At 49.8% G+C, this 27,497-nt stretch overlaps 3 protein-coding genes across 16 annotated transcripts in view; all 3 read right to left on the bottom strand.

Annotated features, from left to right (window-relative positions):
- The window catches only part of UBE2F (ubiquitin conjugating enzyme E2 F (putative)), a 90,596-nt gene extending 84,172 nt beyond the window's left edge, over positions 1 to 6,424 (bottom strand). For 2 of the 13 annotated variants that reach the window (XM_055811935.1, XM_055811932.1), the window contains exon 1: positions 3,502 to 3,586. The gene's annotated coding sequence lies outside the window, so the exon portion shown is untranslated. Of the gene's footprint in view, positions 1 to 948; positions 1,118 to 1,835; positions 2,052 to 2,418; positions 2,554 to 3,501; positions 3,587 to 6,323 lie in introns of those variants that run through there. The other 11 variants (XM_055811929.1, XR_003557445.2, XM_027796701.2 and 8 more) reach the window with 11 other exon arrangements.
- A 5,930-nt stretch (positions 6,425 to 12,354) lies between these two features.
- Positions 12,355 to 16,266, bottom strand: LOC101922324 (interferon lambda-3-like). The gene is made up of 5 exons (XM_005244420.3): positions 13,795 to 16,266; positions 13,464 to 13,541; positions 13,172 to 13,315; positions 12,979 to 13,059; positions 12,355 to 12,869 (listed from the first exon to the last, which is right to left on the bottom strand). Exons 1-5 carry the CDS (start codon positions 13,954 to 13,956, stop codon positions 12,774 to 12,776), a joined length of 561 nt encoding a protein of 186 aa, XP_005244477.1. The 5' UTR covers positions 13,957 to 16,266; the 3' UTR covers positions 12,355 to 12,773.
- A 3,733-nt stretch (positions 16,267 to 19,999) lies between these two features.
- Positions 20,000 to 25,426, bottom strand: LOC101922156 (putative methyltransferase DDB_G0268948). 2 transcript variants are annotated; one of them, XM_005244419.4, is made up of 7 exons: positions 25,322 to 25,426; positions 23,324 to 23,452; positions 22,871 to 23,031; positions 22,386 to 22,599; positions 21,662 to 21,762; positions 20,804 to 20,941; positions 20,000 to 20,232 (listed from the first exon to the last, which is right to left on the bottom strand). In XM_005244419.4, the coding sequence occupies exons 1-7, from the start codon at positions 25,409 to 25,411 to the stop codon at positions 20,142 to 20,144; spliced, it is 924 nt and encodes a 307-aa protein (XP_005244476.3). In that variant the 5' UTR covers positions 25,412 to 25,426; the 3' UTR covers positions 20,000 to 20,141. The 2 variants fall into 2 exon arrangements, with proteins under 2 accessions (XP_005244476.3, XP_055668783.1); XM_055812808.1 differs by lacking the exon at positions 25,322 to 25,426 and adding an exon at positions 24,404 to 24,508.
- Positions 25,427 to 27,497: the final 2,071 nt, after the last annotated feature.

The following is a 27,497-nucleotide window of genomic DNA, read 5'->3' on the forward strand; positions in this document are numbered from 1 at the left end:
AGGCCAAGAGGAAGTTCAGTTTTGCTGGAGAAAGGTCAGACTTTCATCACTGTTTACAATCCAGTTTCACTGCACCACCTCCTACAGTATACCACTCTTGACATCACTCCTTTGGAAAAATTGCTGTGAAACAATCCCTGCCAGACAACCTGCTAGGACCATTCTCATCATATTTCACGTGACAATACTCAGAGCTCCTCTTTGGCTGTCCCCACCGCCACACACAAAAAAAAAGAAAAAAGAGGAGCGGAGGGGTTACTGGAACAATTCTCGTAACACTAGGAAGTGAGCTTTGAGTCAGCTACCAGAACACAGGAAAGGAAATGTATTTCAATGGCAAATAGTGCCATTATCTATGCAGCTGCACAACAGAACTCTTCACAGTACAAAGCAACAGTGGAGAAAGTTACATAGAGAGACTAGATAATTGAAATGAGGAATTTTTTTTGCTGTGTCAGTCCTCCACTAGAGGATAACTGCACTGATGAATAAATGACAATAAAACCAAAACATTCTGTCTGTCATGGCTTAATAAATTTTGACACTACTCCTAGCTGAAGGCAACTCATTCTTCTTAATAGTTTGTCCAAAACCGACATAATGCTGACAAGATCCATACACCTTAGGCCCCACCATCACTAAAATGGTAGGAGAAATGTTAATTCTTTAGTCATATGATTCAACAAAATAAAGGCAAAAACCCCGTATAAAGAGTCAGAATATAGTCTTTACAAGAACTAGCTTCCATAGAAGACCAGACAGGCATGATGCAGCAGTTACTGAGACAAAAAGGATGCTCAGGTAACATCAGCTCTCAGAGATAAAATGGAGAATCAGCTGAGATATTCATAAGGCAAATTATAAAGTCCTGTAAACATTGAGATTAACACAATCACACCATTAAATAACAAGACATAGTTAAAAAAAATGTATCTTTGTCAGCTCCACCTCTATGTGTCTAGATGTTTCTTTCCTTCTTGTAAGCAAGCCCTGAAGCAAAGTTTAACAGGTCCATTGCAACAGCAGTTTCTTCACTTGTTCATTTGTTCTTGCCCCAGAGAAAACAGGAGATAAAGCCTCTGGGCCTGCCAATCTACTGACTACATCTGTAAAAGACAGCCCTAATGCTTTCCCAAAGTTGTAAGAAAGCTGACAGACTTAGACCAAACATCAAGCCAACACCAAAATGAAGTAAAGGGGCAAAAAGGACAAAATGAAACAACTGACTTGACACTCGGATGTTGAGAAGAAGGTAATAGATAAGTAACAAGGTTTTTTTTAAAAAAAAAAAAAAAAACAGAAAACATGTTTTTCGCAATAGTATCTAGCTGTATTAAACTGGTAAGGTCTGTGTGAAGGTCAAGTTCTCTGAAGTTGACAGGAATGTATGTAAGCTTCAGGATGCCTATTTAAAAAAAAAAGAAAAAGAAAAATTCAGGGCAACTGTAAGTCCTACTTGCTCAACTGAAACGAACAGCAAAACAAACAGCAGGGTTTTTTTTCCTCCCACTACCGCAGAGAAAAAAAGATTAAGCACACAAACCCGTCCTTTTTGTCTTGGAGAAGAGAAAGACAACCGCTAGTTTACAAGAAAAATACAAAGCTAAAAAAAAAAAAACGGGAAGGAGGGAGTAGCAAAGTCTAGGACATAGTAACACAACGCCTTAAAGGATAAAAAAATAAACGCAAAAGAAAAACAGTAAACTGCAAGCAACTCCCCCCCCCCCAAAAAAAAAAACCAAAACCCACACAAAACCAAAAACACACTACACACTACTTTTTAGGTGCCAACTCTAAATGAAATCAACTTCAATGGGAATTAAATGCCCGAGTACCTTCATAGCTGTTGCCCCACTGCTTGTCCTACAAAAGCAGGAAACCAAAGAGAAGTGTGACCAGTGTGGAAAAGAGATGATTCGCTTGAGCTATACCGCAAATTTCATCAGTGGAGCACAGCAAGGAAGCACCCAAAACTTGCTAACCGCACGGGAAAGTAAGGCTCTCCCACTACACGACACCGGGGAGACAGCGGAGGGAGAGCTACTGTGCTTATTTATAGGAAAGGGCAAGAAAGCCCCAAGATTTCCCGAAGCTCCTTCGGGAGCAGAGGCAGCGGGGGGCCGCCCTGCTCCGCGCCGCCGCCGCTACCGGCAAGCCCCTGCGCAGGGGAGATCGCTGGGCCCCTGCGCAGGGGGCACGGCCCTGCTGGGCCGCAGGAGTGGTCCCGGTGGCCCAGCGGGCTGTACCCACCCCCGACGTCGCCAGGGCCCCGGGGCCTGGGGGCCAGGCCCGCCCCGGGAGATGTGGGGGCACCAGGTGGGGGAGGGAAGGGGCCGGGCCTGAGGCAGGGCGGGAGGGCCCATGCCTGCGCTGAGGGGGCTAGCCCCAGCCCGGAGAGGGGGGGCGGCCCGCGCTTACCTGAGCGCGGCGTCAGGGCCCGGCTCCCGCGGCCAACACCATCCCCGGGGCTGGCCCGGGGCAGCGGGCGGCGGCGCAGCTCCTCCCTCCCTCAGCGGCGGCGCCGGAAGTAGGCAGCGCCGGGGGCGGGGCAGAAGCCGCCGTAAGGCGCCCGCCCTTCAGCGGCAGCTCTCGCGAGAGTTGAGGGGAGGCAGATGCCAGGTTCTCGCGAGAGTTGGCGGGGGGGGGGGGGGGGGCCGAGAGCCGGGGAAGTTGTTCGCTGCCAGCAGGGCGGCGCCATTTTGAGCACAGCGGCTGGCGGGGAGTGGCTGTGGGGGTCTGTCAGCCACAGCTGGGCCCTGGCCCCGTGCCTCCTGCCCGGGGGCTCTCGCAGTGCCTGAGGAAAATGAGCCCCCTCCCAGCAGGAAGGGCCAAACCCCGGCCCAGAGCACAGCCTTCCCCTGGCACCAATGTCATCTTCTGCCATCCACTTGCTGGGCTGTGGAAACACGGCTTGATTCAGCCACAATATTCATTACACTGAGTCACAAGGAAGGTGTGACAAATAGCAATGTCACAAGAGGCAAAAAAACCCAACGATTGTCAGGGTGATTTTAGAAAGTGAGTTTAAACACCAGGCTAGGTGTAGGTTTTGCATTAGCCCCTGCTTAAATTAATTAACTTATTCTGTATATTCCAGCACCAGATTAGTGGGAGCAGCAGTCAGTCAGATGAAACAAGTGTAGAAAACCTATCATGAAAGTGCATTTAATAATAGAGAGTAAATCAGGATACCATAACTGGGATAATGTGACCAGTTGAATCTTTAGGAACTCTTTCACAATTAGGTTTGATCAGACCCAGGACCTGTAAAACTTAACTATGTATATAAACTTAATAAATTGATCCATTCGGTAGGTTCCAGTAAGTAAAGGAACCAAAACTAAGCCATTAGAACAGCATCCAGGTTGGAAGGGTTGATAAAGCAATGGTAGAGACCAGGCACAAGGAAAATTTGGCAGACAGCTATTGAAATATTCACTGCATCCTAAATGTTCACTGGAATGATACTGCTTCACCTTCAAAAAGTCAAGAAATATGCACCTATTGTATCTTCAGGTATTGCCAGCTGTCCTTCCTATTTCTTCAATACAGCAGTTCAGTTAATATCTGGTCACTGTGACCTGTGCTGGGATTAATAAAATGCTTTTATGAGCCAATTCATAAAGGACCTGTCAAGAAACTGCTGCCTCCTCTAAAGGCTAATTAAAGCTGAGCCAATATTGCCCGACACAGGCTGTAGCTGTGTCAAGCCTCCTTGCACCCTCTGCCAGTTGCTGTTATTAGCGATGAGTGAAATTCAGCATCCAATGTTCGGTTACATTCTGCAACTACTTAACAATTTCTGTCTACAACGGCATGAAGAAAAGTTTTTGAAACAATCAGATTAATCTAAACCCATGACCCATTTATTCTTTTTCTTCAGACAGTGGTGTTGTAAGTCTAGGCAGAGACAGCAGTGCTGTTTACTGGAAACAAGTCTTCTGTTTTTACTGTGATCTCTCTCTACCCACACAGCATCTAGTCTGGGAAAAACGGAGTGAACGTGTTATATAAACACAAAATATGTATCATAAGGGATGCATAGTGCACGTGCACTCTTCCCACTGCCGTGTTTTCTTAACTCATGTTTATTCATTCTTTTGCTTTGTGTTTGACAAGATGTTTTTCTCATTCTCTCACTTCCTTATATCACTTGAGAAGCATAGTGTAAGCTTCTCCTGAGGCTGATCTTTCAGTCACCCTAGAGTGAGTAGACCAGGGTCTGGAGAAATACTGTTCACTTACAGAGAACCTTGGTTTTCACAAGTACCAGCTGATCAGGGGGTAAATTCAAACTGCTTCAGTAAAGACTTTCTTGGTGGATACCCAAAAATCAGGCACTACACCTCATGTTTGAGGCATCAAAACAAAATACTTCAAAAGGTGCTGCTGAAGGCATGAGAGTCTCAAAGGTTCAGCTCCTAAGGACATAACTGCTGGCAACAGCAGTTTGTAAAGTAATTTCATAATGTTATATCTATACCTCTATATTATTACTTAAAACCACTAATGACTGGTTGAAAATCTCTTAATAGGTAGAACCTATTCTCGGTTGATGCAAATGTGATGGACTATTTCATTTTTCCATCATTGTATGTGCAACCTGGAAAGTATTTCATGTTTCACAAAGCAAGAATTTGAGCAGCTGCAGACATCACCTGGTGCAGCAAACAAAACGAGGTTTCTTCTGAGTTGGATTTCAGGCAATTACCCAACCATTTTCCATTACCCAACTGTCACTGCTGTTAAAGCTAGAAAGAGGATGAAACATCTTGCATTTAAACTATGCCACCATTTAAAGAGTATTTTCGTGTGTCCTTCTTGGTCTTTTTCTCATGCTTTTATTTCACATGTATGTCTGCCTTCTCAGGATGAGGAAGAAGAAGTCTGCTTTTTGTTAATCATCTTCTGCCTTAATGAGCAATTGTGGAAGTTCTTGTATTGTCGGGACCAAAGAGGATCAGCCATTATCCTAGTTCCCTCATGGGTTCTCAAAACACAGCTTTTCTATGCTCTTACTTTAAAAATGCTAGCTTTACATCCAGACACATTCTGTCTGCTGAAAAATATATAAGTCCCTGCTGCGTATGTTTTGGCCCCAGAATCTGTGCTTTCCGAAGAGATGCTAGTTCTGCATTTGTGCTCAAGTGCTCAGCAAACTAGGACAGCTGTGATCACACACTTTGCCTACAGAAAAGCAAGACTGTAGACTTTAATGGACAAAGCCACACAAGCATAGGTCTTAAAAGAGGGGCAGGTTAAGGATATATCTGGTTTTTAAGACTCTTTTTAGGTAAAGGTTTTGATTTCAAGTACAAAGATAAAAACAATGTGGTCTCGCACAATTTGCAGTGCTTAAACAGTGAAGGAAGCCAGTGAGCAAGGAGGACATATCTCTGGTATGGCAGAAAATGTGCTCACTAATTGTCTTTGCTTTCCACCACCTTGTTTGTGTCTTTGGGTATAGTCTGTGTTGGCTTTCTCCCCTCCCTCTCTTAAACAAGAGCATTCCACTTTTCAACTGAAATCATTAGAGACTGACCTGTAACACCAGACCTGAAACTGGCTTTGGAGAATCAGAAGGAAGAGGATGTTGTGTGACAGTAGCTATGGCAATGCTGCTTGCAGTATTACAGCTGCTAGTTCATATCCACGTAGCCAAGAAAAAGTAAATATCACTGATGTGAGGCACATGAGATCATTGCAACGTGTAATGCTTTGCCTCCTGCACACTTCAACTCGCATCTGCTGCAAGCCATTTGGAAGAAGAGCAGATCGCTGAATTTCATTGTGGTCATGATGGCAATACCAGAGCTTGTTTCCACACACTGCTTTATTAAAGTCGTACGAAACAGGGGTCTCAAGTGTTTTTGCAGTAACAACAGGCTTCCCATTAGAGTCGATAATTGTGCATTACTGCAGACAATTTGTAAGCAGAGCACTGAAGAAGAAACATGCTAAGAGAAGAGCAAAACAGCCCCATGGGCTGCACCTCATGATGATGTCCCAGCAGCTGAGATGTATACTTTATGTATACTTGTATACTTTATAACAATCACGAAAGCCTCTGATTAAAATCAGTGTACATATTTGGCTGCTGATATCAATCAGAGGCTGCATTGACCTGGAATTTAGCTGCTGCTTCCTCTGGGCACTGCTAAAACCAGAGAACAAAACACCAGAGCAAGGTTCAAAATCAGATTAGAAAGCCAGCTTTCACCTGCAGGTCTAGGAAAAAAAAAAAACCAAACAAAAACCACACCACACAAAAACAAAGCCAAAGCCTCCACACTGATTTTGTTTGTTTTTTGAAAGTTTCTTACCTAGACTGGTCCTAATCTTAACTTTTTTTTCTTGGACAGAGTAAGCTCTTCCACCTCCTGAAGCATAACCTACCTGCAGGACTTCATGTCCATGGTGGTCACAGCCCTCAGTGACAACCTGGACTTTGGAGCTGGGGTTAAATCATGGAGGAGCCAGCCCAGCACCATGAGAGGGTGTTACATTTTCAGCTTCTGGCTTTCTCAATGATTAACCCAGAACCCTTCTTCCTCTTCTTAAAAGAGATTCTGATCTCATTTTAGCGGGGCATGACTGCCCATAACACCGCCACAGCTCTGTGAAACAGACCTTAACGTTTTTAGTCCATCCCCAAATCTGTTATCTCATAAACATCCTAATGGCTCACACCTACTTGCTGACATGGTGTGACACATTGCCTACAGTTGTGATTCAGTTAAGATGGTGGTGTGGTGTAACCACATCTAGCAACTAAGCACCACACAGCCACTCACTCTACTACCCCCCTCCCCTGGTGGGGTGGGGAAGATAATCAGGAAAAAGCTAAACCTCATGGGTTGAGGTTTATATATTTTATATATAAGTTTCTAAGTTTAATAATTGAAAAAAGATGAAATATAATAATGATAATAATAATAACAACAACAATTGTAATGAAAAGGAGAAAGAGGGGAAAGGAATAAAATCCAAAAGAAAAAAACCCCAATTGCTCACCACCTGCTGACTGATGCCCAGCCAGTCCCTGAGCACAAATCAGCCACCCAATCACCACCACCCCCAGTTTATATACCGAGCATGATGTTCTATGATATGGAATACCCCTTTGGCTAGTTCAGGTCAGCTGTCCTGGCCGTGTCCCTTCCCAATTCTTGTGCCACTCCAGCCTTCTTGCTGGCAAGGCCTGAACAACTGAAAAGTCCTTCACTTAGTTTCAACATTACCTAGCAACAACTAAAAACATAAGTGAGCTATCAACATTATTCTCATACTAAACCCAAAAATCAGCATTGTACCAGCTCCTGAGAAGAAAATTATCCTGGCATGTTTTGACAGATGGCCAAAAATAGGTGACTGACACTGCAGCCTATTGAGATGACAGTAACCAAGGCAAGTTTTAGGCAGCATTTTGCAGGGATGAAAGGCCAAGCAGTTTGAGACTACAAAACTGCTGGTGTGCAAACAGGTTGCTTGGGGTTAATCCCTGACTTTCTCACACCTATGGTGCTACACTACAACAGATGGTGATGGGGGAAGCCCCCAACTTGTCAGCTTTTGTGGAGAGAAACAGCCTTTAGGAATTCAAGGAGCAATGGACAGCACACTGACTGAGAGCTCCTTCACTCTGATGCATTGTGGACCTCTCTTTTGCTATGTAAAATGATTCCTTATCGAAATAGCACTTGAAGCAGCATCAAGAAAGCAGAGTCATGGTCCTCAACCCCAACCCAGAGACATCCTCCCAGACAAGAGACCATGGGACAGACTAGGAATCAGAAATGGCTTAGAGAAATATTTATGAAGCATAGCTGAACTTTTCTCCTTCACCTTTTTTCATTCCAGCATTTAGGGATTGTACCGTTATCTTGGGCCTGTGAAGGCCAATGCCTTTTCTCAGAGCTTTCCCATAAACCAGCTGGAATTCCCTGACAACTCACAGTCATACTCTAGCAGATGCAAGAGGCCATTTCTTAAAACCTGAGCCTTTAAATGCTTGCGCCAAACTTATTTCAATTACTACATTTCCCCAATATACCTTTTCCTATTTCTGCCAGGTTTGGCATAAATCCCGACCTTCCATTTTGTAAATCTACATTTTTTCCTTCTGAAAGGCTATTATATTTATCTGTCAAGTCTGCCAGTGCAGGCTTTTATCTGAAGCAACTGGAGAGAGGGGTTTGTGCAGTGGAAGGAGTGACCATGTACAGAGAATTGTGGTCTTGGGGCAGTTAAGTCTTCCCTTCTGATGAGAATATAGAAATCAGAATTCTTTAATGAAAAAGAAAATTAAGAATAACCTGGTTCAGAAGTCTTCCCTGGAGCCAGAAAAGCCATCTCGGCCCCATCTGGAAGCACTTTTGTGGGAGCATGAGCGCAGGGGGACAGTCAGGGGATGTGGGTTGCTGGGGGAAGTTCTCCAGAGACAGAGGAAACAGTTATGTGGCGGCTGCAGGGGTGACAGCCAAAATGAGACTTCTGGAGTGCAGAGGAAGCACATCATTTTGGATTCAGGCAGCAGTTTAGAGTCCCAGGAGCCTTTAGCAGCTATCTTTTAGCCTGTCCCTGTAGTCTAAAGTGCTGGTTTTTGCATGAGAATGAGTAACATGTCAGCCACTCCTACATGTGTATCTGAAGCTATCTGCAGTTCAAAGTGAAGGTTATTTTTCAAATAACCTTTCTTGTCAAAGCACATTAAAAACAGTTGAATCTCACTGAACACTGTCTCCCCAGATGGCAACATGGGAACATAACAAAATGATTCCCAGTATGATTGCTGATAGACAGGAATTATTATTTTGAATTACGAGCAGCACAAAACGGGAGGAGAAATTACATCAAGAGCACCAGTATCTAGTGTATTAGAAAACAGTATGTTCCCATAAGACCAGCAGCAACTCATTTTCCCATTCCTCAGAGTGCCAAGCATCTCCAAAAAATCGCTCCCACTAACAGGTGAGAGCATATTTATTCCTGACGTATTATCAGCTTGGATTCTGGTCAGAGGGTTTGGAGCAGAAGTTTATGATCCAGGAGCAAGCCTATAATACGATCCATCAACAAAACTCAGCTGTCAGCTTTCTTGATTCTTTGCCTGCAGAAATGTCACCTGCAACGTGTTAGGCAGCACAGCCTGTGAAGCTGCAGAGCTTTTGCCTCTCGGGACCAGCACAAAGAAGGTTGAACTGAAAATCTCCCAAACTCCACTGCCTTTTCTGTAGATTGGTAGACATTTCTCCTGCTTATTCAATAGATCCGCAAAGCTGAAATAAAAAGAACCCTACCAAATTAAATCTCCATTGCAATTCAGTCCAAATTGAATCCAAATGCAAAATAATAATAAAAAAATTCCAGACAGTTCTTGGAGGGAGAAAATGAAATAGATTTCAGCAGTACATCCTAGCCATGTCACTCATCGCAGGACCAGGATATTTAGGTGATGTTGAAAGTGGCACAAAAACCTCAGCAGAAAAGAGCAGCAATTGGGTAGTTTGTTACTGCCTTACCTTAGCCAGACATCTACCAAATCCCACAGGACCTTATCCTCTTTTATTTACATCCTGTGGGATTCCAGGATTTTAAATCCCACAGGATTTTCCTTTCAAAAAAGAAACTTCCTTATTCAAAACCAAGTTTGGCTAGTGTAAATTTGCATGCATAAGCAAACACCCTAGCGAGTGTGAGGCTGCTGCCACTGCAAGCCAGGGCCACCGGGCACAAAGCTCCGCTCAACCACCCTGAGGTAAAGTCAGCTAGAAAGTCTCCCAAGCTGGCACAGGCAAGGAGGGCTGAAGTTTAATGCAAACAAGATCTTGGCACCTTCTGCCCCTTGGTCACCAGAGGGGAGCCACAATCACCACTGTCTCAAGGTGTTTTGTGCTTTTCAGCCACAAAGCTCTCTTCTCACAATTGCGCTTACATTTCTTCTCCAGCAGTTCAGACCTTCCACGACACCAGTATTGTCCCCATGATGCTACAATCACAAACGAGCAGCTAGCTCAAGGCCACCTTTCCAGGAATTGCAGCCTTGCTCTCACCCTCCTTGTCCAACCACTTGCTCTTACTTCAATCCTTTCCCATTTTCCTGCAGAACTTTGCGCAGAAAGCTCCCCATCACTGCAGGTTAAATGTGCATCTGCCTACCCACCCCTCTGGCTTTCTTTCCAGTAAATTTTGCCCTTGGGGCCAGAGATGAGAGTCCATGTGGGAACTACAGGAGGTGCCTCCCAAATGCTGGGGCTGTACAGAGACACAGCAAAACCAAGGCTTTCTGCCTTTCTTTCTGCCTTTTCTGTATCTGAACTGAAGCTAATACAGGGAAGAGCATGCCTCTCTCCTTTCCCCTGGGAAGGCCGGAAAACTGCCATCAGCATCCCTCTGCGTTAACCAGCCAAGCACTCAGTGATGCTGATAAAAGCTCTGACTCCCCGGCACCTCTCTCCCAGCACCTCTTGCCTGAGCCTGCAGGGAAAGCTGAAGTGCTTCTTGCCCACTGGCAAGCACCTTCCGGGAGAAGCACAGGGACTCATCCCGAGCCACAAAAAACTGGCAGGGGCATTAGGCTAACGCTGGCCAGCTGCAGCACTTGCAGCTCCATTCTCATCCTCATCAGCCCTGCTCCCAGCACCCAGGAAGCCTGGCCGCCACATTGCTGAATCCTGGCCCATCTGGCAAAGAAGGGAACAAAAATAGCCACCCCAGCCTTAATTTGAAGTGAACTTGCTTTGCATGGGAGGTTCCGGGAGGTTAACCTGCCAAAGGCTGCTGTGCGAGGGAGCAGGGATGGTATCGGCACATCTTTCATCTCCTGCCCCTCCAGGACACGCAAAGTGAGGAGCACTGTGACGGACATGATGCCTTGTGAATCCAGCAGAGAGATAAAAAAGGACTGCTGTTCCCTGGCAGTGATTTCTGCCCTCACCTTCTGATTGGGAGAGCTGTGCTGCAACCCTGCTGCTGCTCAGTGGATAGAACTAATTTCCTTCCCTGGAGATGGGCATGCGGGCAGCCCTGCACCTATCCTCCCAGGTGCAGTGGCATCACACACCGTTTTGCAGCAGCTGCATTTCACAATGATTTGGTAGATGCCTTAATGGCAGCAGGATAATCTAAATACATCTGTTTGGGGGGATGCGTAAACACCTGCTCTCATTAGGCTTTCCTCTCCAGATCCATGTATCATTTGGATATTGCAGTATAGTACTTCTGGCCAGAAATGTATTAAAAACAACCTCCTCCATAGATGTTGTAGGTCCCACAGAGAGGGATTTCTCACAAGACTTTAAAACCAAGGGGTGAAATTGTGAATTTTGAGGCGGACCCTTCCAAATCAGGCACCGATGGCATCTGCCTTTTCCTGGGAGCGCGTGGCCAGACAGGCAAAGTGTTGCTGCAGCCTGTTTTTTGAAACACGAGCTGTGTTCCGTTTTAACCAAAACCAGGAGCCACTGTGACAGACTGCTGTGTACCAGACACAGCACCAGGGCTTTGCCTGCCCGTCCATCATGTTGACCCTACAGCATTTCCCTCCAGATGGGTTTTCAGTGCCTTGGGTGTCACTCCTGACATTTGGTGGCAGTGGATGGGTAGCACCTGTGGCATGGCCAGGTGATAAAATCTATTAAAGCTCCCCAAAGAGCCCAGCAGCTGGCATCTGTCTTCTCCCTGTCCTGGCAAAGCTGTTCCACATAGCAGGGAAGTGCCTCTTGCCCGGGGTTTCTGGTTTCAGAGCAGCGTGCATTCCTGTGCTTGCAGCCGGACAGGCTTCCCTCTCCCTGCGGGGTGTGCTCTTCTCCCCCCATGAAGTCAATATTACCCAAGTGTCCAGGTGTCTGCTTGAAGGCATGTGCATAGGGGTGTCTCGAGTGGCCAGGGCCCATCACTCCTGCAGAAGCAGGTTGAGGGCAGCTGCAAAAGACAGAGGAGCAACAGCCTTTCCCCACCTTTATGCCAGGCTACCTTAGTATGAAGTGTAATTTGCAAATCGTTGCTCCCCGTCAGCAATGAGGTTTCATCTGGACAGCGTCCTTGCAAAGCCTGGGCAGGATGAGCAGGGGTACCTGCGACACACTTTGTGACAAGCATTTATGGCTTGTGTCCCTGGCTGTCTCTTTGCGGGAAGCCATGGCCATGCAGTAGCTCAGCCGCTGGCAGCTCAGTCCCCAGCCCTGCAACCTAAAAGCAGCTAGAGGTGAACGTGAGCGCTAAAGATTTGCTGACTTTCAAATGCTCAAAATTCGTCCAGTGTCCTCCCTCAGCCCCCTCAATAACTTGCTTTTCCAAAGGGATGATGTTATAGCAAAGCCTAATAAAAACATGTGATGGCAGCTTGTCTGTTTATGGTATCTGGTTTATTTTTCATATTAAATAGCATGTAAAAAATAATTTATACAGGTAAATATACATAATACTCTCTGTAATAAATAGTAGGTAAAAAAATAGATTTCCTTAAAAACTGTCAGTGTTTTGAAAACCAGCAAAACAAAGATATCAAATAAATACATTCATCCCTATTGAACAGCATCTTTCAGGAACAGCATTTCTTTACCTCCCCCTGAAACATTTATAAATACACAAAACCCCCCAATAATTTAAAAGACCCTAAAAAAACAATTGCTCCCTGAGCTCACATAAATAAGAAAAATGCTTAAATAGGAAATACAGTCCAGTGATGTAATAAAAATAATTCTTCCCAGTCCTCGGGGCATCCTTTGGGGCTGGTGAGCACCGTGTCATGCCGGCTGTGCTGCCGGTGGGGGCTAAGTGCATTGCTCCCGGAGGGCTGTGCACCGCAGGTCATTCAGCACTTGGAAGAGGTGGAGGATGGTGGAGGCTTCCAGGCAACTGGTGGTCTCCTGCAGTGGGAGGAAAGGGCAGGTTAGCACTGGAGACGGTGTAGTGGGCCCTGCAGAGCCGTGCAGTCGCTAACACCCCACAGCCCTTTGCCCTGCTGGCCTGACTTACTGTGTCCTTGGCCACCTGCAGCTTCTGCAGCCAGTGCCTCAGTTTCCCAGAGGGCTGATGTGAAGGAGCCTCCATGGCCAGCTGCAAGTAAAGCACCTGCGTAAGGACCAGCTGTGCCCCATGGCGATGCTGCCAGCACCAGGGTTGCTCAGCTGGCATGAGCCTGGTTTTTTTGGGGGGGCGGATCACTTACACAGCCTCGCAGGTCCTCCCGGGCTTGGGTGAGGAAGGCCAGGGGCTGCTGGCGTGTCTCAGCGAACTTGGGGGCAGCAGAGAGCCCCAACATGGTGGTGGCAAGGTCCAGTTCAGCTTCTACCAGCATCATTCGATCATGCACCTGTGGGCAGAGGCATCCCGGTTAGGGACCCAAAGCACAACAGCTGGCTGCAGGCTGGAGCACAGGGGCTCAAAGACCTGCCCAGGGGTGTGGATGGAGGTAGGACCAGCTAACAGGAGGTCCTGGCTGGAGGTTGCCTTGCTCTTACCGACAGCTCTGCTGGGTTCCATTTCCTATGGAAGAGCCTGGTGTTGCATCTGCGGTTCGACTGATGCATGATGGCCTCCTGCAGGCATAAACCAAGAGAGAGATTGAAAAGCTGTCATCCTGACTTTTGGCAATACTGTGCAATGCCAGTCAGCCTTGAGGGGGATGAAATTTGGCCCAGCATCCCTCTTGTCCCCAAATTCCCTTGTAAAACATCCTCCTCCCCAAACTGCTGCAGAAAACATCCACCATGTCACTCCGGGTCTCAAGTTCGACATCCCCGCTGCCTTGCCCCCACCAGCCCCCAGCCCCCCATTGCCAGTGGTACTCACAAAATGCATCTTCATCTTCTGCACAGCCTTCAGCTCATGGGGCACAGGGAACTGGTACTTGGACAGGCTGCAGCTCTTCTTCAGGGCATCCTGGGGGAAGGCGGCCCCAAGGCTGGCCCCCAGCACCAGTGCAAGCAGCGGGGTGAAGCCGAGGCACAGCATTTTGCTGACGAGAGCCTGATGGTGAGCGGGTTACAATGAAGCAAGGGTGCTGCAGTACACGAAGCCAGAGAGGATGAACTGGAGTGCTCCAGGCTGGATCCACTAAATCCCTGATGTAGCGATGCCTGACGGTGTTGCTGTGGGTGGCTCGCTTGGCTGCAGGGCTGCTGGGCTGCTGGCTGGTCTGAGGGCTGCTTCGTCTTCTTGGCTGTGGCTGCCTTGCTCCCCATCGCCCTGGCTTTTTATGCCGCCTGCCCGACGTGATTGCGCTTTCAGGTTGGTAGGAAAATCCGCGGCCTGGCGGCTCTGAAAACGGGAAACTGAAAGCATCGACGGGAATCCCGCCTCCAGCTGCCTGCCTGCCCTGCTGCCTGCCTCACCACCTGTCCACGGGCGCACCCTGTGCCCTGGAGGTGCAGGGATATGCTCGGGCTGCCTTCATCGCACCCCTCCGAGGGAGCTGAACAGGGGGGATGATGCTGCCATGTTGAGTGGTGCAGAGGTGCTGGCAAGTGTGGAGAAACCTGCACACAACCCTGCTCGGCACCACACTGAAAGCTGCAGGAGACTCCCAGGCGTGCAGCCCCCCAGGGACAGCGGGCTCAGGGCAGCCAGGAGGCTTCTGGTGCCCCACAAGTGGCAGCAGGAGTTCATGCCTCGGTTTCCCCACAGGAAGCACAGCACAACAGCCATGGCAGGGAGCGGGCAGAAGCAGCAGCCAGGAATGGGCACTGCATAATGCAGGCTGCAGGCATGAGCTTCACCTGTGTATTATCCTGAGGGACCAGGCTCGCTGCAAAAGCAGGAAAGAGGGTGAAAGCAGCAGCACTTCCACCTTGCGTTTTGCAGGTGGGACATAGTCCTGTGCAGGGGCTCTGCTGGAGATGAGCGGGACCACCAGCCCCACCAGCCACTGGAGCTGGCAGGAGTTTCCTCCCTGTTTAGCCTGGAAACGCAAATATCATCTATTGACACCTCTCCGCTGACAGCTGGAAGAGCGACCCCATTCAGCAAAATCTGACCTTCCCTCCGGTAACCCCCTGCGATGCGAAGCTATCAGTGCTGCACGTTTTGTTTCATGCATTCATCAAGTAGTAAATATAGGAAATTAGGGCAATACCTGTATCTAAAAAGCAAATACACAGTAAGGCAGGAGTAGGCAAAATGCACTTTGCATTGCCTCACGTGGTGGCCACAGAAGAACACTGTTCCAAAAGGACCCAATTTTTAATGTTCACATCTGGAAATAAACTGCTGACTTCAAGGAGTCCAAACAAACAGGAGAAGTTATTGCACCAGGTTGTGGTAGGATACACTTACGGGTATGTTTTCTCGTGTTCAGATGAACTTTCACATGTTTCAGGGTGTGCCCACTGCCTGCTGTCCTGCCAGTAGACATCACCAAGAGCCCCTGAGCCTTCAGGCTAAACAGCCCCAGCTCTCAGCCTTTCCTCATAGGAGAGATGCTCCAGTCCCCTCATCATCTTTGTGGTACTTCATTGGACTCTCTCCAGTATGTCCATGTCTTTCTCGCCCAGAACTGGATCCAGCACTCCAGGGGTGGCCTCACCAGTGCTGAGCAGAGGGGAAGAATCACCTCCCTTAGCTTGTGGAAACACTCTTCCCCATGCAGCCCCGGATGCTGTTCACCTTCTTTGCTGCAAGGGCACATTTCTGGCTCATGTTCAACCTAGTGTCCAACAGGACACCCAGGGCATTTTCTACCAAGCTGCTTTCCAGCTGGATGGCCCCCAGCATGTCCCAGTGCCTGCAGTTGTTCCCACCCAGGTGCAGGACTTTGATCTTCCCCTTGTTGAATGGCATGAGGTTCCCATCAGCCCATTTCTCCAGCCTGTTGAGGTCTCCATGGATGGCAGCAGGACCCTCTGGTGTGTCACTTGCTCCTCCCAGTCTGGTGTCATCGGTGAACTTGGTACACTCTGCCTCATGGTCCATATGAAGAGGTTAAGCAGGACTGGCTGTTGACCCACAGGGTCCATCCAGCCTTTCCTGAGCCCTTCCCCTGCCCCAGCAGCATCTCCAAAAGCTCAGGTATTTCCTGGAAAACCACAGTGGAGATGAAGAGGAGTGGAGACAGCAGACAGGGAGCAGTATGGCTTCTACAGCGGCTATTTCCCCCTTCGCCAGACTGCATGCAGACACAGCTTGGAGAAGAGCTAGGACAGCAAAATATGGTGCTAAAGCCTGATAGCACAGTGGGTACAGGATTTCACTTCATTGCTGCTGGACCAGGCTCCCATGCCAGCCATCCCCGCTGCAGCAGGCTATGTGAGGTCTGCAATTAAAAGCCTGAGCAAGGTCTTTGCCTTCTTGATGAACAAGACAACAGCACTGCCTTTCCTCTCTGCCATTAAAGAAATGCACAGCTATCGAGGAATTATTTTAATTCAATGCAATAAGCTCACGATCAATATAACTGTGAAATAAAAGCCCAAACCAGCATAACTAAATTCACGTACATCACCCAAGCGATGCTCAGCTCAGCTGGAAGATGGCACCTTAGTAGAAAATTCTAATGAATGTAAAAATAAATGTGCCCCCCAGTGAGAGAGGGGCGGGAGTGGGGGTCCCAGCACTGCCTGGAACTCTGGGTCACAGTGGAGCAGCTGGAGGGCAATAGTGGCTCAAGGTCCCACATGGTGGAGCTTGGCTGGCTCACAGGACAGGCACTGTGGGGTGTTTCTTCCTCACGACCAAGGCACGAGCCAGGCTAGGGTGTTTTGGCACCCGGGTTGGGATCTCCAATGGCTGCTGGCAGGGCTAGAGCAAGGTTCCCAGCACCCAGGCGGTGATGTCCAGCAGTGAGATGGTGATGTCCAGTACCTGCTGTGCTGGCATAGCCTCACCTGCAGGCCCACGGACCCAGAGCATGGCTGGAAGACTGCCCTGGCACACACGTAGATCCACCATGAACCACTGCCCCATGCCATAAGCCCCTGCTGAGGACACTCTTGGTTCACCCATCGGGTTATGGAGCAGCATCCTATCCCTGTGGGACCTGGCTTCTTTGGTTCCTCTTCCCCATTGCTGTGGCTTTTATCTACTGCCTGTCATTTGTGGTTAGAGAAGCAAAGCAAAACCTCATCACTTCATGCAGGCAAAGAAATCTAGACGCACCAAAGGAAAAGTGAAAGCTGAGTGGTGAAGCCGGGGCCATCAGTGCAGCTACCCGGCACTTAGGGCAGCTGTGACGAAGGGCTGAAGATCTCCTGGGCACCTTGCTCAGATGTTTGTGCCTCATTTTCCACCAGCCATAGCCAAGCCTGCGAGTGCCTGGCTGAGCAGTAATGAGGGCTTTTCTCTGATGGGGCGCAGTCTTGCCTTCCTGGGCATCGGCACACCTGCTAGTGTCTTGCACAGCAATGCCACGCTCCACCATACCTTGGTCCCCAGCTTGGCCAGCAAAGCCTGGCTGCATTTGGCATGGCTCCTCCAAACCATGCTAGTACCAGCTCCTGCCACGAGAGTGGAAGGTCCTCCAAAGCCGGCACAAGCCAGGGACACCACATCGTGCCTGGTGGGGTCTACAGGGCACTGGGGACCTACCACAGCCATCGCTCCAGCTTTGACTGCAGATGGTATCATGCTGGGAGGGCAGCGTGATGGCGGTGATGGAGCTCCCTCCTCAGATTCACACAGTCCAGCAGGCTAGAGCCACTTGAACTTGCTCAGAGGAAGAAATCCCGAGTGCGTGGGAGATCCCGGGTGTGAGAAGGAAAGCGAAACCTGGCAGGGCTTCGGGCAGAGCTGACATGAGTGCTGGGTGAGGCAATCACCTTTGAGTCATCAGCTGCCACGTGGCATGTGTGGAAAAGCCTTGGCCACGAGCCATGCCATTGCAGTGGGTAAGGACGAGCCCAGGTCACTCCTTTGTGACCCTTCTGGAGCTGGTGGGCTCATCTGCTAGAAACTGGCTCCTGCTCAAGTCGCTGGTCTTGGAAAGGAGATGGCAAGAACCAAAAAAGTGCCCCAAAGAAGCCAGCTATAAAAATAAAATGCTGAGTGATGTGTGGGAGCCCTGCCTATGGCCTGGTGGTGCTGGGACAGGGGACATCAGGTGACCTTTGCTTGGCAGCCATCACCAGACCTGTCTCTGCCAGCCCAGGGTGTCAGTGCCACTGAGGTGCTGCTGGCCCTGCTACATACCCCAGAACCCTTCACCACCTCTTGGCACGCGTGAGCTGTAGCTGCTACCACGATGTCAGGCTGGTTTGTGCCACTCCACGTGTCTCACGCCGTTGACATCATGCCCAAGTGTGTCGGTGATGCAATCCCTCGTGTTACATCACACCAGTCACCCTCTGCCTCATTCTGGGGGATGTGCTGAGCATCCAGCTGATGCCAGGGCTGTTAATCACGAAGTTAATTAGCGAGCAAATTTAAACAGACTTGTTTTGAAGTGAAGAAAAAGCCCAAACAAGCACTTTTTCCCCAAAGCCTTTGTGCTGGCACTGTACGGACATGGGGTTTCCCCTCCCACAGGACATCTCCCTGCCCAGGCACTGCTGCGGGGACACACCTCACTAGGACAAGTCCTGCCAGCTGAGCTGGAGCTTCCCCAGCCAAGGCAGCCCTACAGGCCACCGACACCCCGGTAGCCATGTCACCCGGTGCAGTCCCAGCTGGGGAGAGACCTCTAGTGCTCCCGCAGGAGATGACAAGCCACCAGCTCCATCCTCACCCAGCAAGGGAGGTTTTATGGCCACTGCTCAACCAAACACAACCCGCACCCAGTGCAGCCTCTTCCTCAGTGACTGGCAGCAGGGCTGAATCCAGCATCACTGCTCAATGAGGTCTTCTCCAACACGCAGCCACGGACACAGAGACCAGCCTCGCATCAGTGATGGGCTTTCCTCCCTGCTGCCATCTTCCTGGGACCCCAGAACCCTCCTGGAAACCACCAAGCAGGGTCAAAACCTTTGCTCCCCACCCTGAGCAAGCTGAGCCAGCACTCAGTGGAGATACACCCAGGGTCCAGCACCTTCACCCGGTCACAGAGGCTCAGTCTCTGTACCCACAGCAGGACCATACCCAAGAGCCCCAGGACCACAGCTGAAGCACCTCCAAGCCCTCCCCTCCACAGCTGAAGTCTCCCTCCAGGTGCTGTGTCTGGGGCAGGGAGAAGAGATATCACTTCTGCCTTTCTTAATGATGCACCAAGGTACAACCAGGTGAGGCCAAAGCCCTCCCCATGGCATCAGGGTATCCTTCTTGCCAAGGGCAGGAATTACAGGAAAGGGAAAGCTCCCCACAGAGGCTGCACCCGGACTTAAAATATCCAGAAAGCAAACAGGAAGGGACCTGTGCTGGGCTGTGCCCAGCTTTGAACCCTGTTGCATCCACCTGCTCCTCCCTGAAACGCAGCCTCTAATCTTTGCAGCGTGGGCGAGCGAGCGATAGCGGGCTGGGACAGAGGGGACCACAAACGTGCTCTGCTGCGGCAACAATCCCAGAAAGACTCCTGAGCTGTGCTGAGGGCGAGTTAACTTCTTGAGAGCCAAAGCAGGAGTGCTGGCACAGTGATGGGCAATCCTGGGGCAGGTCACCTGCCGATACACCTGCACCAGCCAGCAAAGCACCAGGGATGGGGTCTCATACTGGGTGAGAACAGCCCCTTTCGAGCTCACCTTTCAAAAGGCAGCACATGGCTTCTACTTTGCCTGGGCAGGGAAAGGGGCGAATGGTCCTTTCTACCTAAAACCCATCTTACTCCATGAAACAGAAGACCTCAGACTCAGGGCCTAAGTAAGCAACGTCCGTGAAGTGTCATTATTCCCACCCCAGTAGGTGCTCTGCAGCTTCTCTTAAAAAGAGAACAACAAGCAACTTTTTCTCAGCTTTTTTTATTAATTGTGTAAGAAATGCAGCAAGTTTATCAGCTGTTACTTTGATTCTCATCACCATGTGCAATCCAACCATCACCAGTCTGAAACTGAACCCTTCCAGAGCTGAAAGCACAGCACTGGGCAGACAACGAGGGCCAAAGTGGACAGGAACCCAAGAGCAGGCAGAAACCCCAGTCTGCTTTCCACAAAAGATCAAAATTTTAATCACCAGAATCAGTATCAATCTTCCCAAGGAATAATGAGTGGCTGCAAGTGGGGTGTTAGGAGACAAACCACTATTTCCTTCCCTTCCCGCACCAGTTCAGGAGAAGTTTCCTCTCACCGTCCCTTGCATGCCAGCACACAGACATGTCTCACATAGAACTCCACTGGGGTTTCACGAGAAGAAACTCCCATCGTCTCCAGCATCCTAAAACAAGAAGCAGAAGCAGCGTCTCGTTCCGCCCAGCCAGCTCCCACCTGACATGGGGTGACATCTACAACCAGAGACAGATCTTTCCCACCTAAAGCACAGAGGTCTTGACAGCAGTTGCTTCCACCACAGGCCAATGAATAAATTAACAGACACAGGGATGCCTCCTCTTCCCAGCTTTGCAGTGGAGCCTTGTTGTGGGCCAAAATAGTTAAGATGCAACTGCCAATGCTTTTCCTGCCCTCTGCTAATCAAGAGGGAAGCAAAGAAACTCAAGATACCTCTGACACAAGACTTGCATGGACACGCAAGTGCATGGAAACGTACAGCCACACAGACTTGGACTTAAAGTCAGCTGTCTCAAACTAAGGTCAAACATGCTGTGAGCAGCTGAGGATCTCCTGTTTAACCTCTGACAAGAATCCATGCACACCTGGGGGGAAGGAGAGAGCACATCACTGTGCAGCTCACTTGGAGCTTTGAAGGGGCCTCTGCAACCTTACGCTTCATGCACTGTATGAGGCAGGTCCTCCATATCCTGCTAGTTGTCTCAAAAGGTTTTCCTCACCTCTTTTCAGTCTCTTGGAGCAGGGATTTTGCGGCTTCGGGGTCGTTCTTCATAAAGGTTTGATATGGAGAGGCAGACTCCATGTAACCAACCACATCAGCGACAGTCATGGGAATTTTGTCAAAAATATTGGTGACTCTAGAAGAGAGACAGGGAAGCAAGGGGCATTGGCAAGTTAAATCTCAAAGGCAATAGAACAAGGACAACAGAATGAGGTGGCGGTGAATAGAATAGCTGACACCATCAGAGGTCCAACACATGGAAAAAACATCTGAAGATCTAACTAAAGCACTACTGGAGAAGCAGAGATGGTCCCAGGGACCATCTAACGTAGTCTGTGACTGGAACACCCTTTCGATACTGGCCTGCCTGCAGAGCCCATTCCCCTCCAGCAGGCAGGACACCAACACATCCTTTTTGCCTGCGAAGTCAGCCCTGGCCCCATGCCTTGGTGGGAAGGCAGGCACCGGCTCCCTCAGAGGTCAGGGGCAGGTTCTTTCTCTCACTCCATTCTTCCCCTGCATCCAGTAAGCAATCTGCCCAGAAGCCTCAAGTCATCATAAACCACCAACGAAAAAAAATCTAACCCAATTCTGTTTTGAGCAGGAAGGCTCCTTGCAGCCCTTCAACCACACTTGCTAGCCCACCACAAAGTAGCGTGAAATCCAACGGGAATGCAAATGCAGCCACATGGTTCTGCCACCACGTAAAGGCATTTGCTGAAGCCTGGCAGCTACCTGCACTGGCAAACCTGGCTCCTTTATGTCCTTGCTGGGCCAGTGGCAGAGCAGCCCTGTAGAGGAGGAGAGACACCATCTTTATCTGCTCCTGGTGCTGCACCAAGGGGTTTCTGCTCACCTCTTCTTGTCTGGAAATGGCAAGGCCTCGAAGATCTCTTTGTAGTCATCCATGACATGTTTTACTCTATTATGCGCGTATTTCAAAATCAGGTCCCAGTTCTACAAAGACAGCATATTAAAAACAAACACAAAACCACTTGAAGCTTTCAGTTTCCACTTAACTCAGGTTTGCTTGGCCCTATAGCTGATACATGTATGTATTAATTTTTTTTAATACTCCTTACATTAAAATACACCAAAATTTTGCTTAGTGTCAAGAATTTAAGGATCCTATTTTATTATAGAGATAAGGGTCCTGTCTTCCTCCCTACACTGCTCTTACTCATAGCAGAAAGTCTCCTTGACACTCTTTGTCAAGAAACGTCACTTTAAGAAGAACCTCTTTCCGCACAGTTTCTGCTTCCCATTATCTTCACTGTGATCAGGGCAACAAGAGCAGACTCTTTGATGATACCAGCCCCCCAAATCTGCTCTGCAGCCCTTCTCACCACAGAGTCTGCCCTACTAATCCTAATGTCCCTCTTCTCCTCCAGCCAGCCCTAGCACTGCATGGGAGCCACTAAACCCTATCTCAGCCTTATCCCTGTATTTAACCATCCCTCCGCCCCATCCTGCAATAGGAGTCCTCTAGTCATATTCCCCAAGCCCACTGCTTTCCCCTCTGCGTCTAAGTACTACACATTTCCCCCTGCCCAGACCAGGTTTTGGTTTCATTATCTCACCTCTCTGAAGACTTTGGTCAGCTTTTCAGAGCAGTTTCCATAGCGCAGACTCATATCCACGGTGTAGGTGCTGATGACCATGCAACCACCCGGCTTAACCACCCGGTTTGCTTCTCTCATGAACTTCTCTATATCAAACCAGTGTGCGGCTGTAAATGAAGTCAGGAGGTCCACCGAGGCATCCTCAAATGGCAGCTCCTCTGCAGGGCACACGCTGGAAGGGGGAAGGGAAAAAGGCAGTGTGCAATATGGGTATTAGAAAGTAGGACATGAAGTTAGTGGGTATTTTTTGGAGTTCATGATGACTGTTTGGGATGCAAGCCCACGACTACCGTTAAGTCTAGGGGAGTGCCTGTTTATATCAGGAATCACATGAAATGGGATTTCCTTTGGTGCCAGCTGGCTCTTAGAACAGTCATACTCACAAACCACCCTCCATGTGAGGACCCAGATTTTGCCTTTGAGCTTGCTCCCCTGACACTCACAGGTAGGAGACGTTGGGCATGGAGGCCTCATCCCTAGCCTCCTGGATCTGCGCTTCACTGATGTCTGTTCCCACCACCTTCTTGAAGTGCTCTGCAAGGAAGCGGGTGCCTTGTCCAGACCCACAGCCAACATCCACTACCAGCTCAGCAGGGTTTGCCCTCTGCAGGAGAAGTGGATGCCTGTCAGTGGGCGGCCACCCAACTTCTGTGCTCTCACCCCATTCCTTCCCCAGCATCCAACCAGGAACAGCCTTAGTTAGCATGGCACAACCCACGGAACGGCTCTTCCGTGCCCACATCTTACCTTAAGTCCTACTGATTAATTCTTCCCCACAGCACCAACCAAGGTAACACTCCCAAAAGGTAAATACTAATACCTGCAAATAACTACTGCCCACAAGTAACGGAATATTACCTTGGTTTTTTCCTACAGCCTGGCCATACCCCACGTACCTTTTCCTGCAGGTAGCCGAGGATGGTTTGCTGCAGCTCTTTGCCTGGTGCAAACCTGTATTTCTGGTAAACAGCCGCGTGCCCTCTTCCCTCAAACATCTGAGTGGCCATGCTTGGGTGACCTGGCACCTGGGAGGAGGCAGCAAGCCAGGTTTGTCACCATGAGATCAACCTCCTCCTGCCTCCTTCGCGTGTGACCGCAGGCACTAAAGTCTCCAGTTCCTGGCAGGGGCCGAGGGAGCACTTTCCCCATGAGGTTCCAGTGAGGGAGCATGAACCTGCTGTCCAGGCATCCCTCCCACAGGTATCATAGGTATCACAGAAGCAAACCAGCAGCCTCTGACAAGGAAATGCTTTCTAGGCTTTTAAACCCTTCTCCTTAACCCTTTGCTTTCCCCACTCACCTGGGTGTCTTTTGAAATAAATCACCATTACAGCTGGAATATCTTTGAATTTGGGGGGGGGGGGGGGGGGGATGGGACGACGACTGAGCAGAGCAGCAGAAAAAACAGCAGCAGCAAAGTCTGGGGTTTTGGGGTTTTTGAAGGAAATCTATGTTTTAGTACCAGCAATGCAATCACAGCAACTCTACCCTGCACTTTCTGAACCTTCCGATTATTTTTTTTGTCCCTTCCTGCCCCAGAAAGGCTCAAAGTCTCTTTGAACCCCCGTGCCCCGTTACCCAGAAGCACCCGGGGGGCGAGCCTGGCCTCCCACCCGCTGGCTGCCGCCCCAGCAGCAGCACCCAGCCCTCCCTGGCTCGCCCACCCCTTTCGCCCCCAGCTGCCACACACCAGGCGGGCCCTGCACCGGCGGGCAGGGTCCCACGAGCCGAGGCGCTGCAGCTGCTGGCACACGGCTCCTCGCCCGCGGGCGGCTCTGGGCTGTATTCTGTCCATCTGGGTGCCCGAGCAGGCGCTGCCCGAGACAGCAACGGCCCGGCCAGGCGGGCTCCCTGCCTCGTCTGACGAGCAAGCCCACCCCCCCGCACGCCCCCGGCCCGGGCAGAAGGGCGCAACAACTGCGAGTCTCTCCAGTGACGCGCAAATATCCGACCCCTGGCGCTAAGGGTTATCGTACCCTGCGATGCCAGGAGAGACGCGGAGCTCGGTAGCGGCTCGGCCAGCGCAGGAGCAGCCGCTCGCAGCAGGGAAGAGCCGCCCAGCCAAAGCCCCGTGGGGAGAGGAGCCCTCCGCGCCCAGAGAAGCCTGCTCCCACCAGCGAGACCCCCGCCCCGGCAGCTTCACCCCCGCTCTCCCCGCCTGCAGCCCCCGTCCGCAACTGCTCCCACCACCAGCACCTCCCGCTCGGGCCTCCGGAGGGCCCCCAGGAAAGGGAAGAGCCAAGGGAAAAGGAAGGGGAAAGGGAAGGGGAAGGCAGGCACCGCCCCCGGTACCGCCCGCCCCGCCAGCGCCGCCCCCGCTGCCCCGCCGCTGCCGGCCGGGGCGGGCACATGCAGGCGGTGGCCAGGGGCCGCTGGCGCCCGAGAGCCGGGCCTCGGCCCTCGCACGCTTCGTGCGGTTGTTACCTGGGGCCGGCTTTCGGAGCGGCCGCCAACCGGCGGTGCTCAGCAGCCCCGCACGCCTCGGGAGGCGGGTGCTTGAGGCCGGCAGATGCCGCAAGGTGGCAGGAGGACAGGATTCGCATGCTGCGGGTACCCAAAGCTGTACCTGCGGAGGTCTGGCTGCGCCTGAAGTCCCCTCCTGTTGTCCAGCAGAAAAAGAAGAGGCATAAATAGAGCCCGTATAACCCCAGTACCGACTTCAAGAGCACGGAGTGTTGGTATCTCAGGACTAGACAAAGACCCTCCCCTGATTCAGGGCAGGTTTTTACCCCTTCCCACACTAGAGCGATGCTGGTTACATCTGAAGCCAGCAGAGCCGTGGCTTGCTTTGCCCATGCACTTCAGTTGGCATTTTGCACAGCGGTTGTGAATCTCTGCTAATCAGCACAGCCTTTAAGCCTCTCCTAATTTTAAGAGAAATCAGTGGAACTTACCCAGGGACTGAAGATGGAGGCCACCTTGAAGCAGTCTGCTGAATCAAAGCTTAGGTTGGAGTTACTGGGCTTGTGTTCCAAATAGTTCATTTGCGTCACCCACTGCTTAATTGTTCCAGGAGTGCATATCTGCACCAAGAGAAAATACAACACAAGCACCAAAGGTCCCCATGTTTTTATAACCCGCGGTGTCCTGCAGCAGCTGGCAAGAGTCTGGCCTCTTTGGGGTTTAGATACCCTAATTTTGCTGGCTCTCAGCTGAAAGGATGACCGCATAATGGAAGGGATGATGTCCTGGGCTTCAGTTACCTGCCCTCTTCCTAACTCTGAGCTCCCTGTAGCACAGGCCGCTCTGATGGGCAATGTACAGATGACACTTAACCAATTGTCCTCTGGCTACAGCTGAGACCAAATGCTTGCAGTTAAAGAAAATACAAGCCAGGCATGAGCTGCAAATGGCATGAGTCTTTTTCTAAGCTCTCCCAGACTTTGGCACACTGGATTCAGCTGCCTTTGACTTCCTACTCCAGCTCTATTCTATTCCCCAAGTGACAGATAATTTCCAATGGTCCTGCACCATGCAGCAATAAATTGGTCTCCTTGACCTTTGGATTGCTGAGCCTTAGCCCAAAAGTGAGTTATACCCCAGGCACCGAGAATCAGACACTGTCCATCACCCCTACCAGCCTGCTTATTAAATCCATAAGCTTTAAGGAATACCAAAGCCCCCTGGGGTCTTCCCAACACGTTTCCCAAACCTACAGGCCCTGCTGATTGAAATTATGTAGCGGGGTCCTAAATGAATAGACGGCCAAACCCTAACCTTAATGCAGAAAAGGAGATCATAAGATACCAGCATCCCTCTGTTCCTGCTCTCCTGAAATCTTGTGCCTGTTGGCTCTGCCTCCTCCCCACCTTTGTGCCTCTGCACAATTCTGTGGCAAACTAGCTCCCAGAGCTTTGCTTTTCCAAACAGCGTCAGCAAGCTAAGCCCTAACCTTGTATATGGCCAGGAGATCAATTCCTGTCCTTGGCAAATAGAGAGGTACTTGTCTGAGTGCTTCTTACACCTCCCTGTGCTCCTCTGCTGCCGGCGGTCCCATCCCGCACCATCCTACAGCGGTCCAAGTGTGCAGCCGTCCTCCCTGCTCAGCCGCTGGGGTTTCACCACAGCCTCTGGGACCATTTCCAGATAGATGTTTGGGGTTTTTTTCCCTGGGAGTACATCTCATTCAGAAATTTATTTAAAAAAATAATCTATCTATTTTGGGGGAAAAAAGCCCAAATGAGACTCCCATCAGTCTTCTCGCATCACTTGTCAGTATTTTTCACAAACAGCACTGTCATTTCTGCCATGCTGAAATGTCTCATCTTGATATGGAAAAAGCCATTTTGTTAATATTATTGTGGCTCGTTTCATTGCATGTCAGTAAATACTATACTAAATTCTTTTTCTTGGTGTAATGACCTGACACGCAAGGGAAACAGCACTGCCTCATGAAAACAAAACATCTGAGATCACCTTAGCCAGATGCTTTGATATTCCTGAAGATTTCCTTTCCCCTTCTGCCTTGTTTTGGTGCCAGTGGGAAAGAGCTGCTTTGTTTTATCCTGAATACAAATGTCATTCTTGGAGCCAACCTGGCTCTGTAATTGCATTCATGCCATCCCAGCAATAACTTTCTGACAGAAAAATCTTCCCTTATTTCACTTGGAGAACAATTAACCAGCTTCTTTTCCTGCAGCTACAAAACACATGTTACAAAACTCATAAACACCTCCTAATTAATTATACCCATTCCTAAAATGGAAAACAATTCTCATTTATTTTCTCCGTGGCTGTATTTTAAGCCCAGCCACAGCAGCTCTGGGACCTTCAGTTTTCTACCTGGATGCTTTAAAAAACATAATGAGTTTTCTCTTTTCGCTAATGATGTGTCATTCACCTCCTTCCACCCTCCTTCTCTGCAATGAAGTCAGTGCCCCACTCACCTCCAGGTTACACCACTCCTACACCAGCCTCTGCCCGCAGGATCCTGCCCATGGAGCTCAAACTCTGCCAGATACCCTGAGCTGCATCTTTTGGAGTGTCTCTCAAATTTAGAGGCTCTGAGTCCTAAAACAATTACAAAATGTCTTTCTCAGAGGGTTCAGTTCTCCACCTTCTCCGTGAATA

This window comes from Falco peregrinus, chromosome 8 (genome assembly GCF_023634155.1).
Source record: "Falco peregrinus isolate bFalPer1 chromosome 8, bFalPer1.pri, whole genome shotgun sequence".
NCBI classification, from domain to species: domain Eukaryota; kingdom Metazoa; phylum Chordata; class Aves; order Falconiformes; family Falconidae; genus Falco; species Falco peregrinus.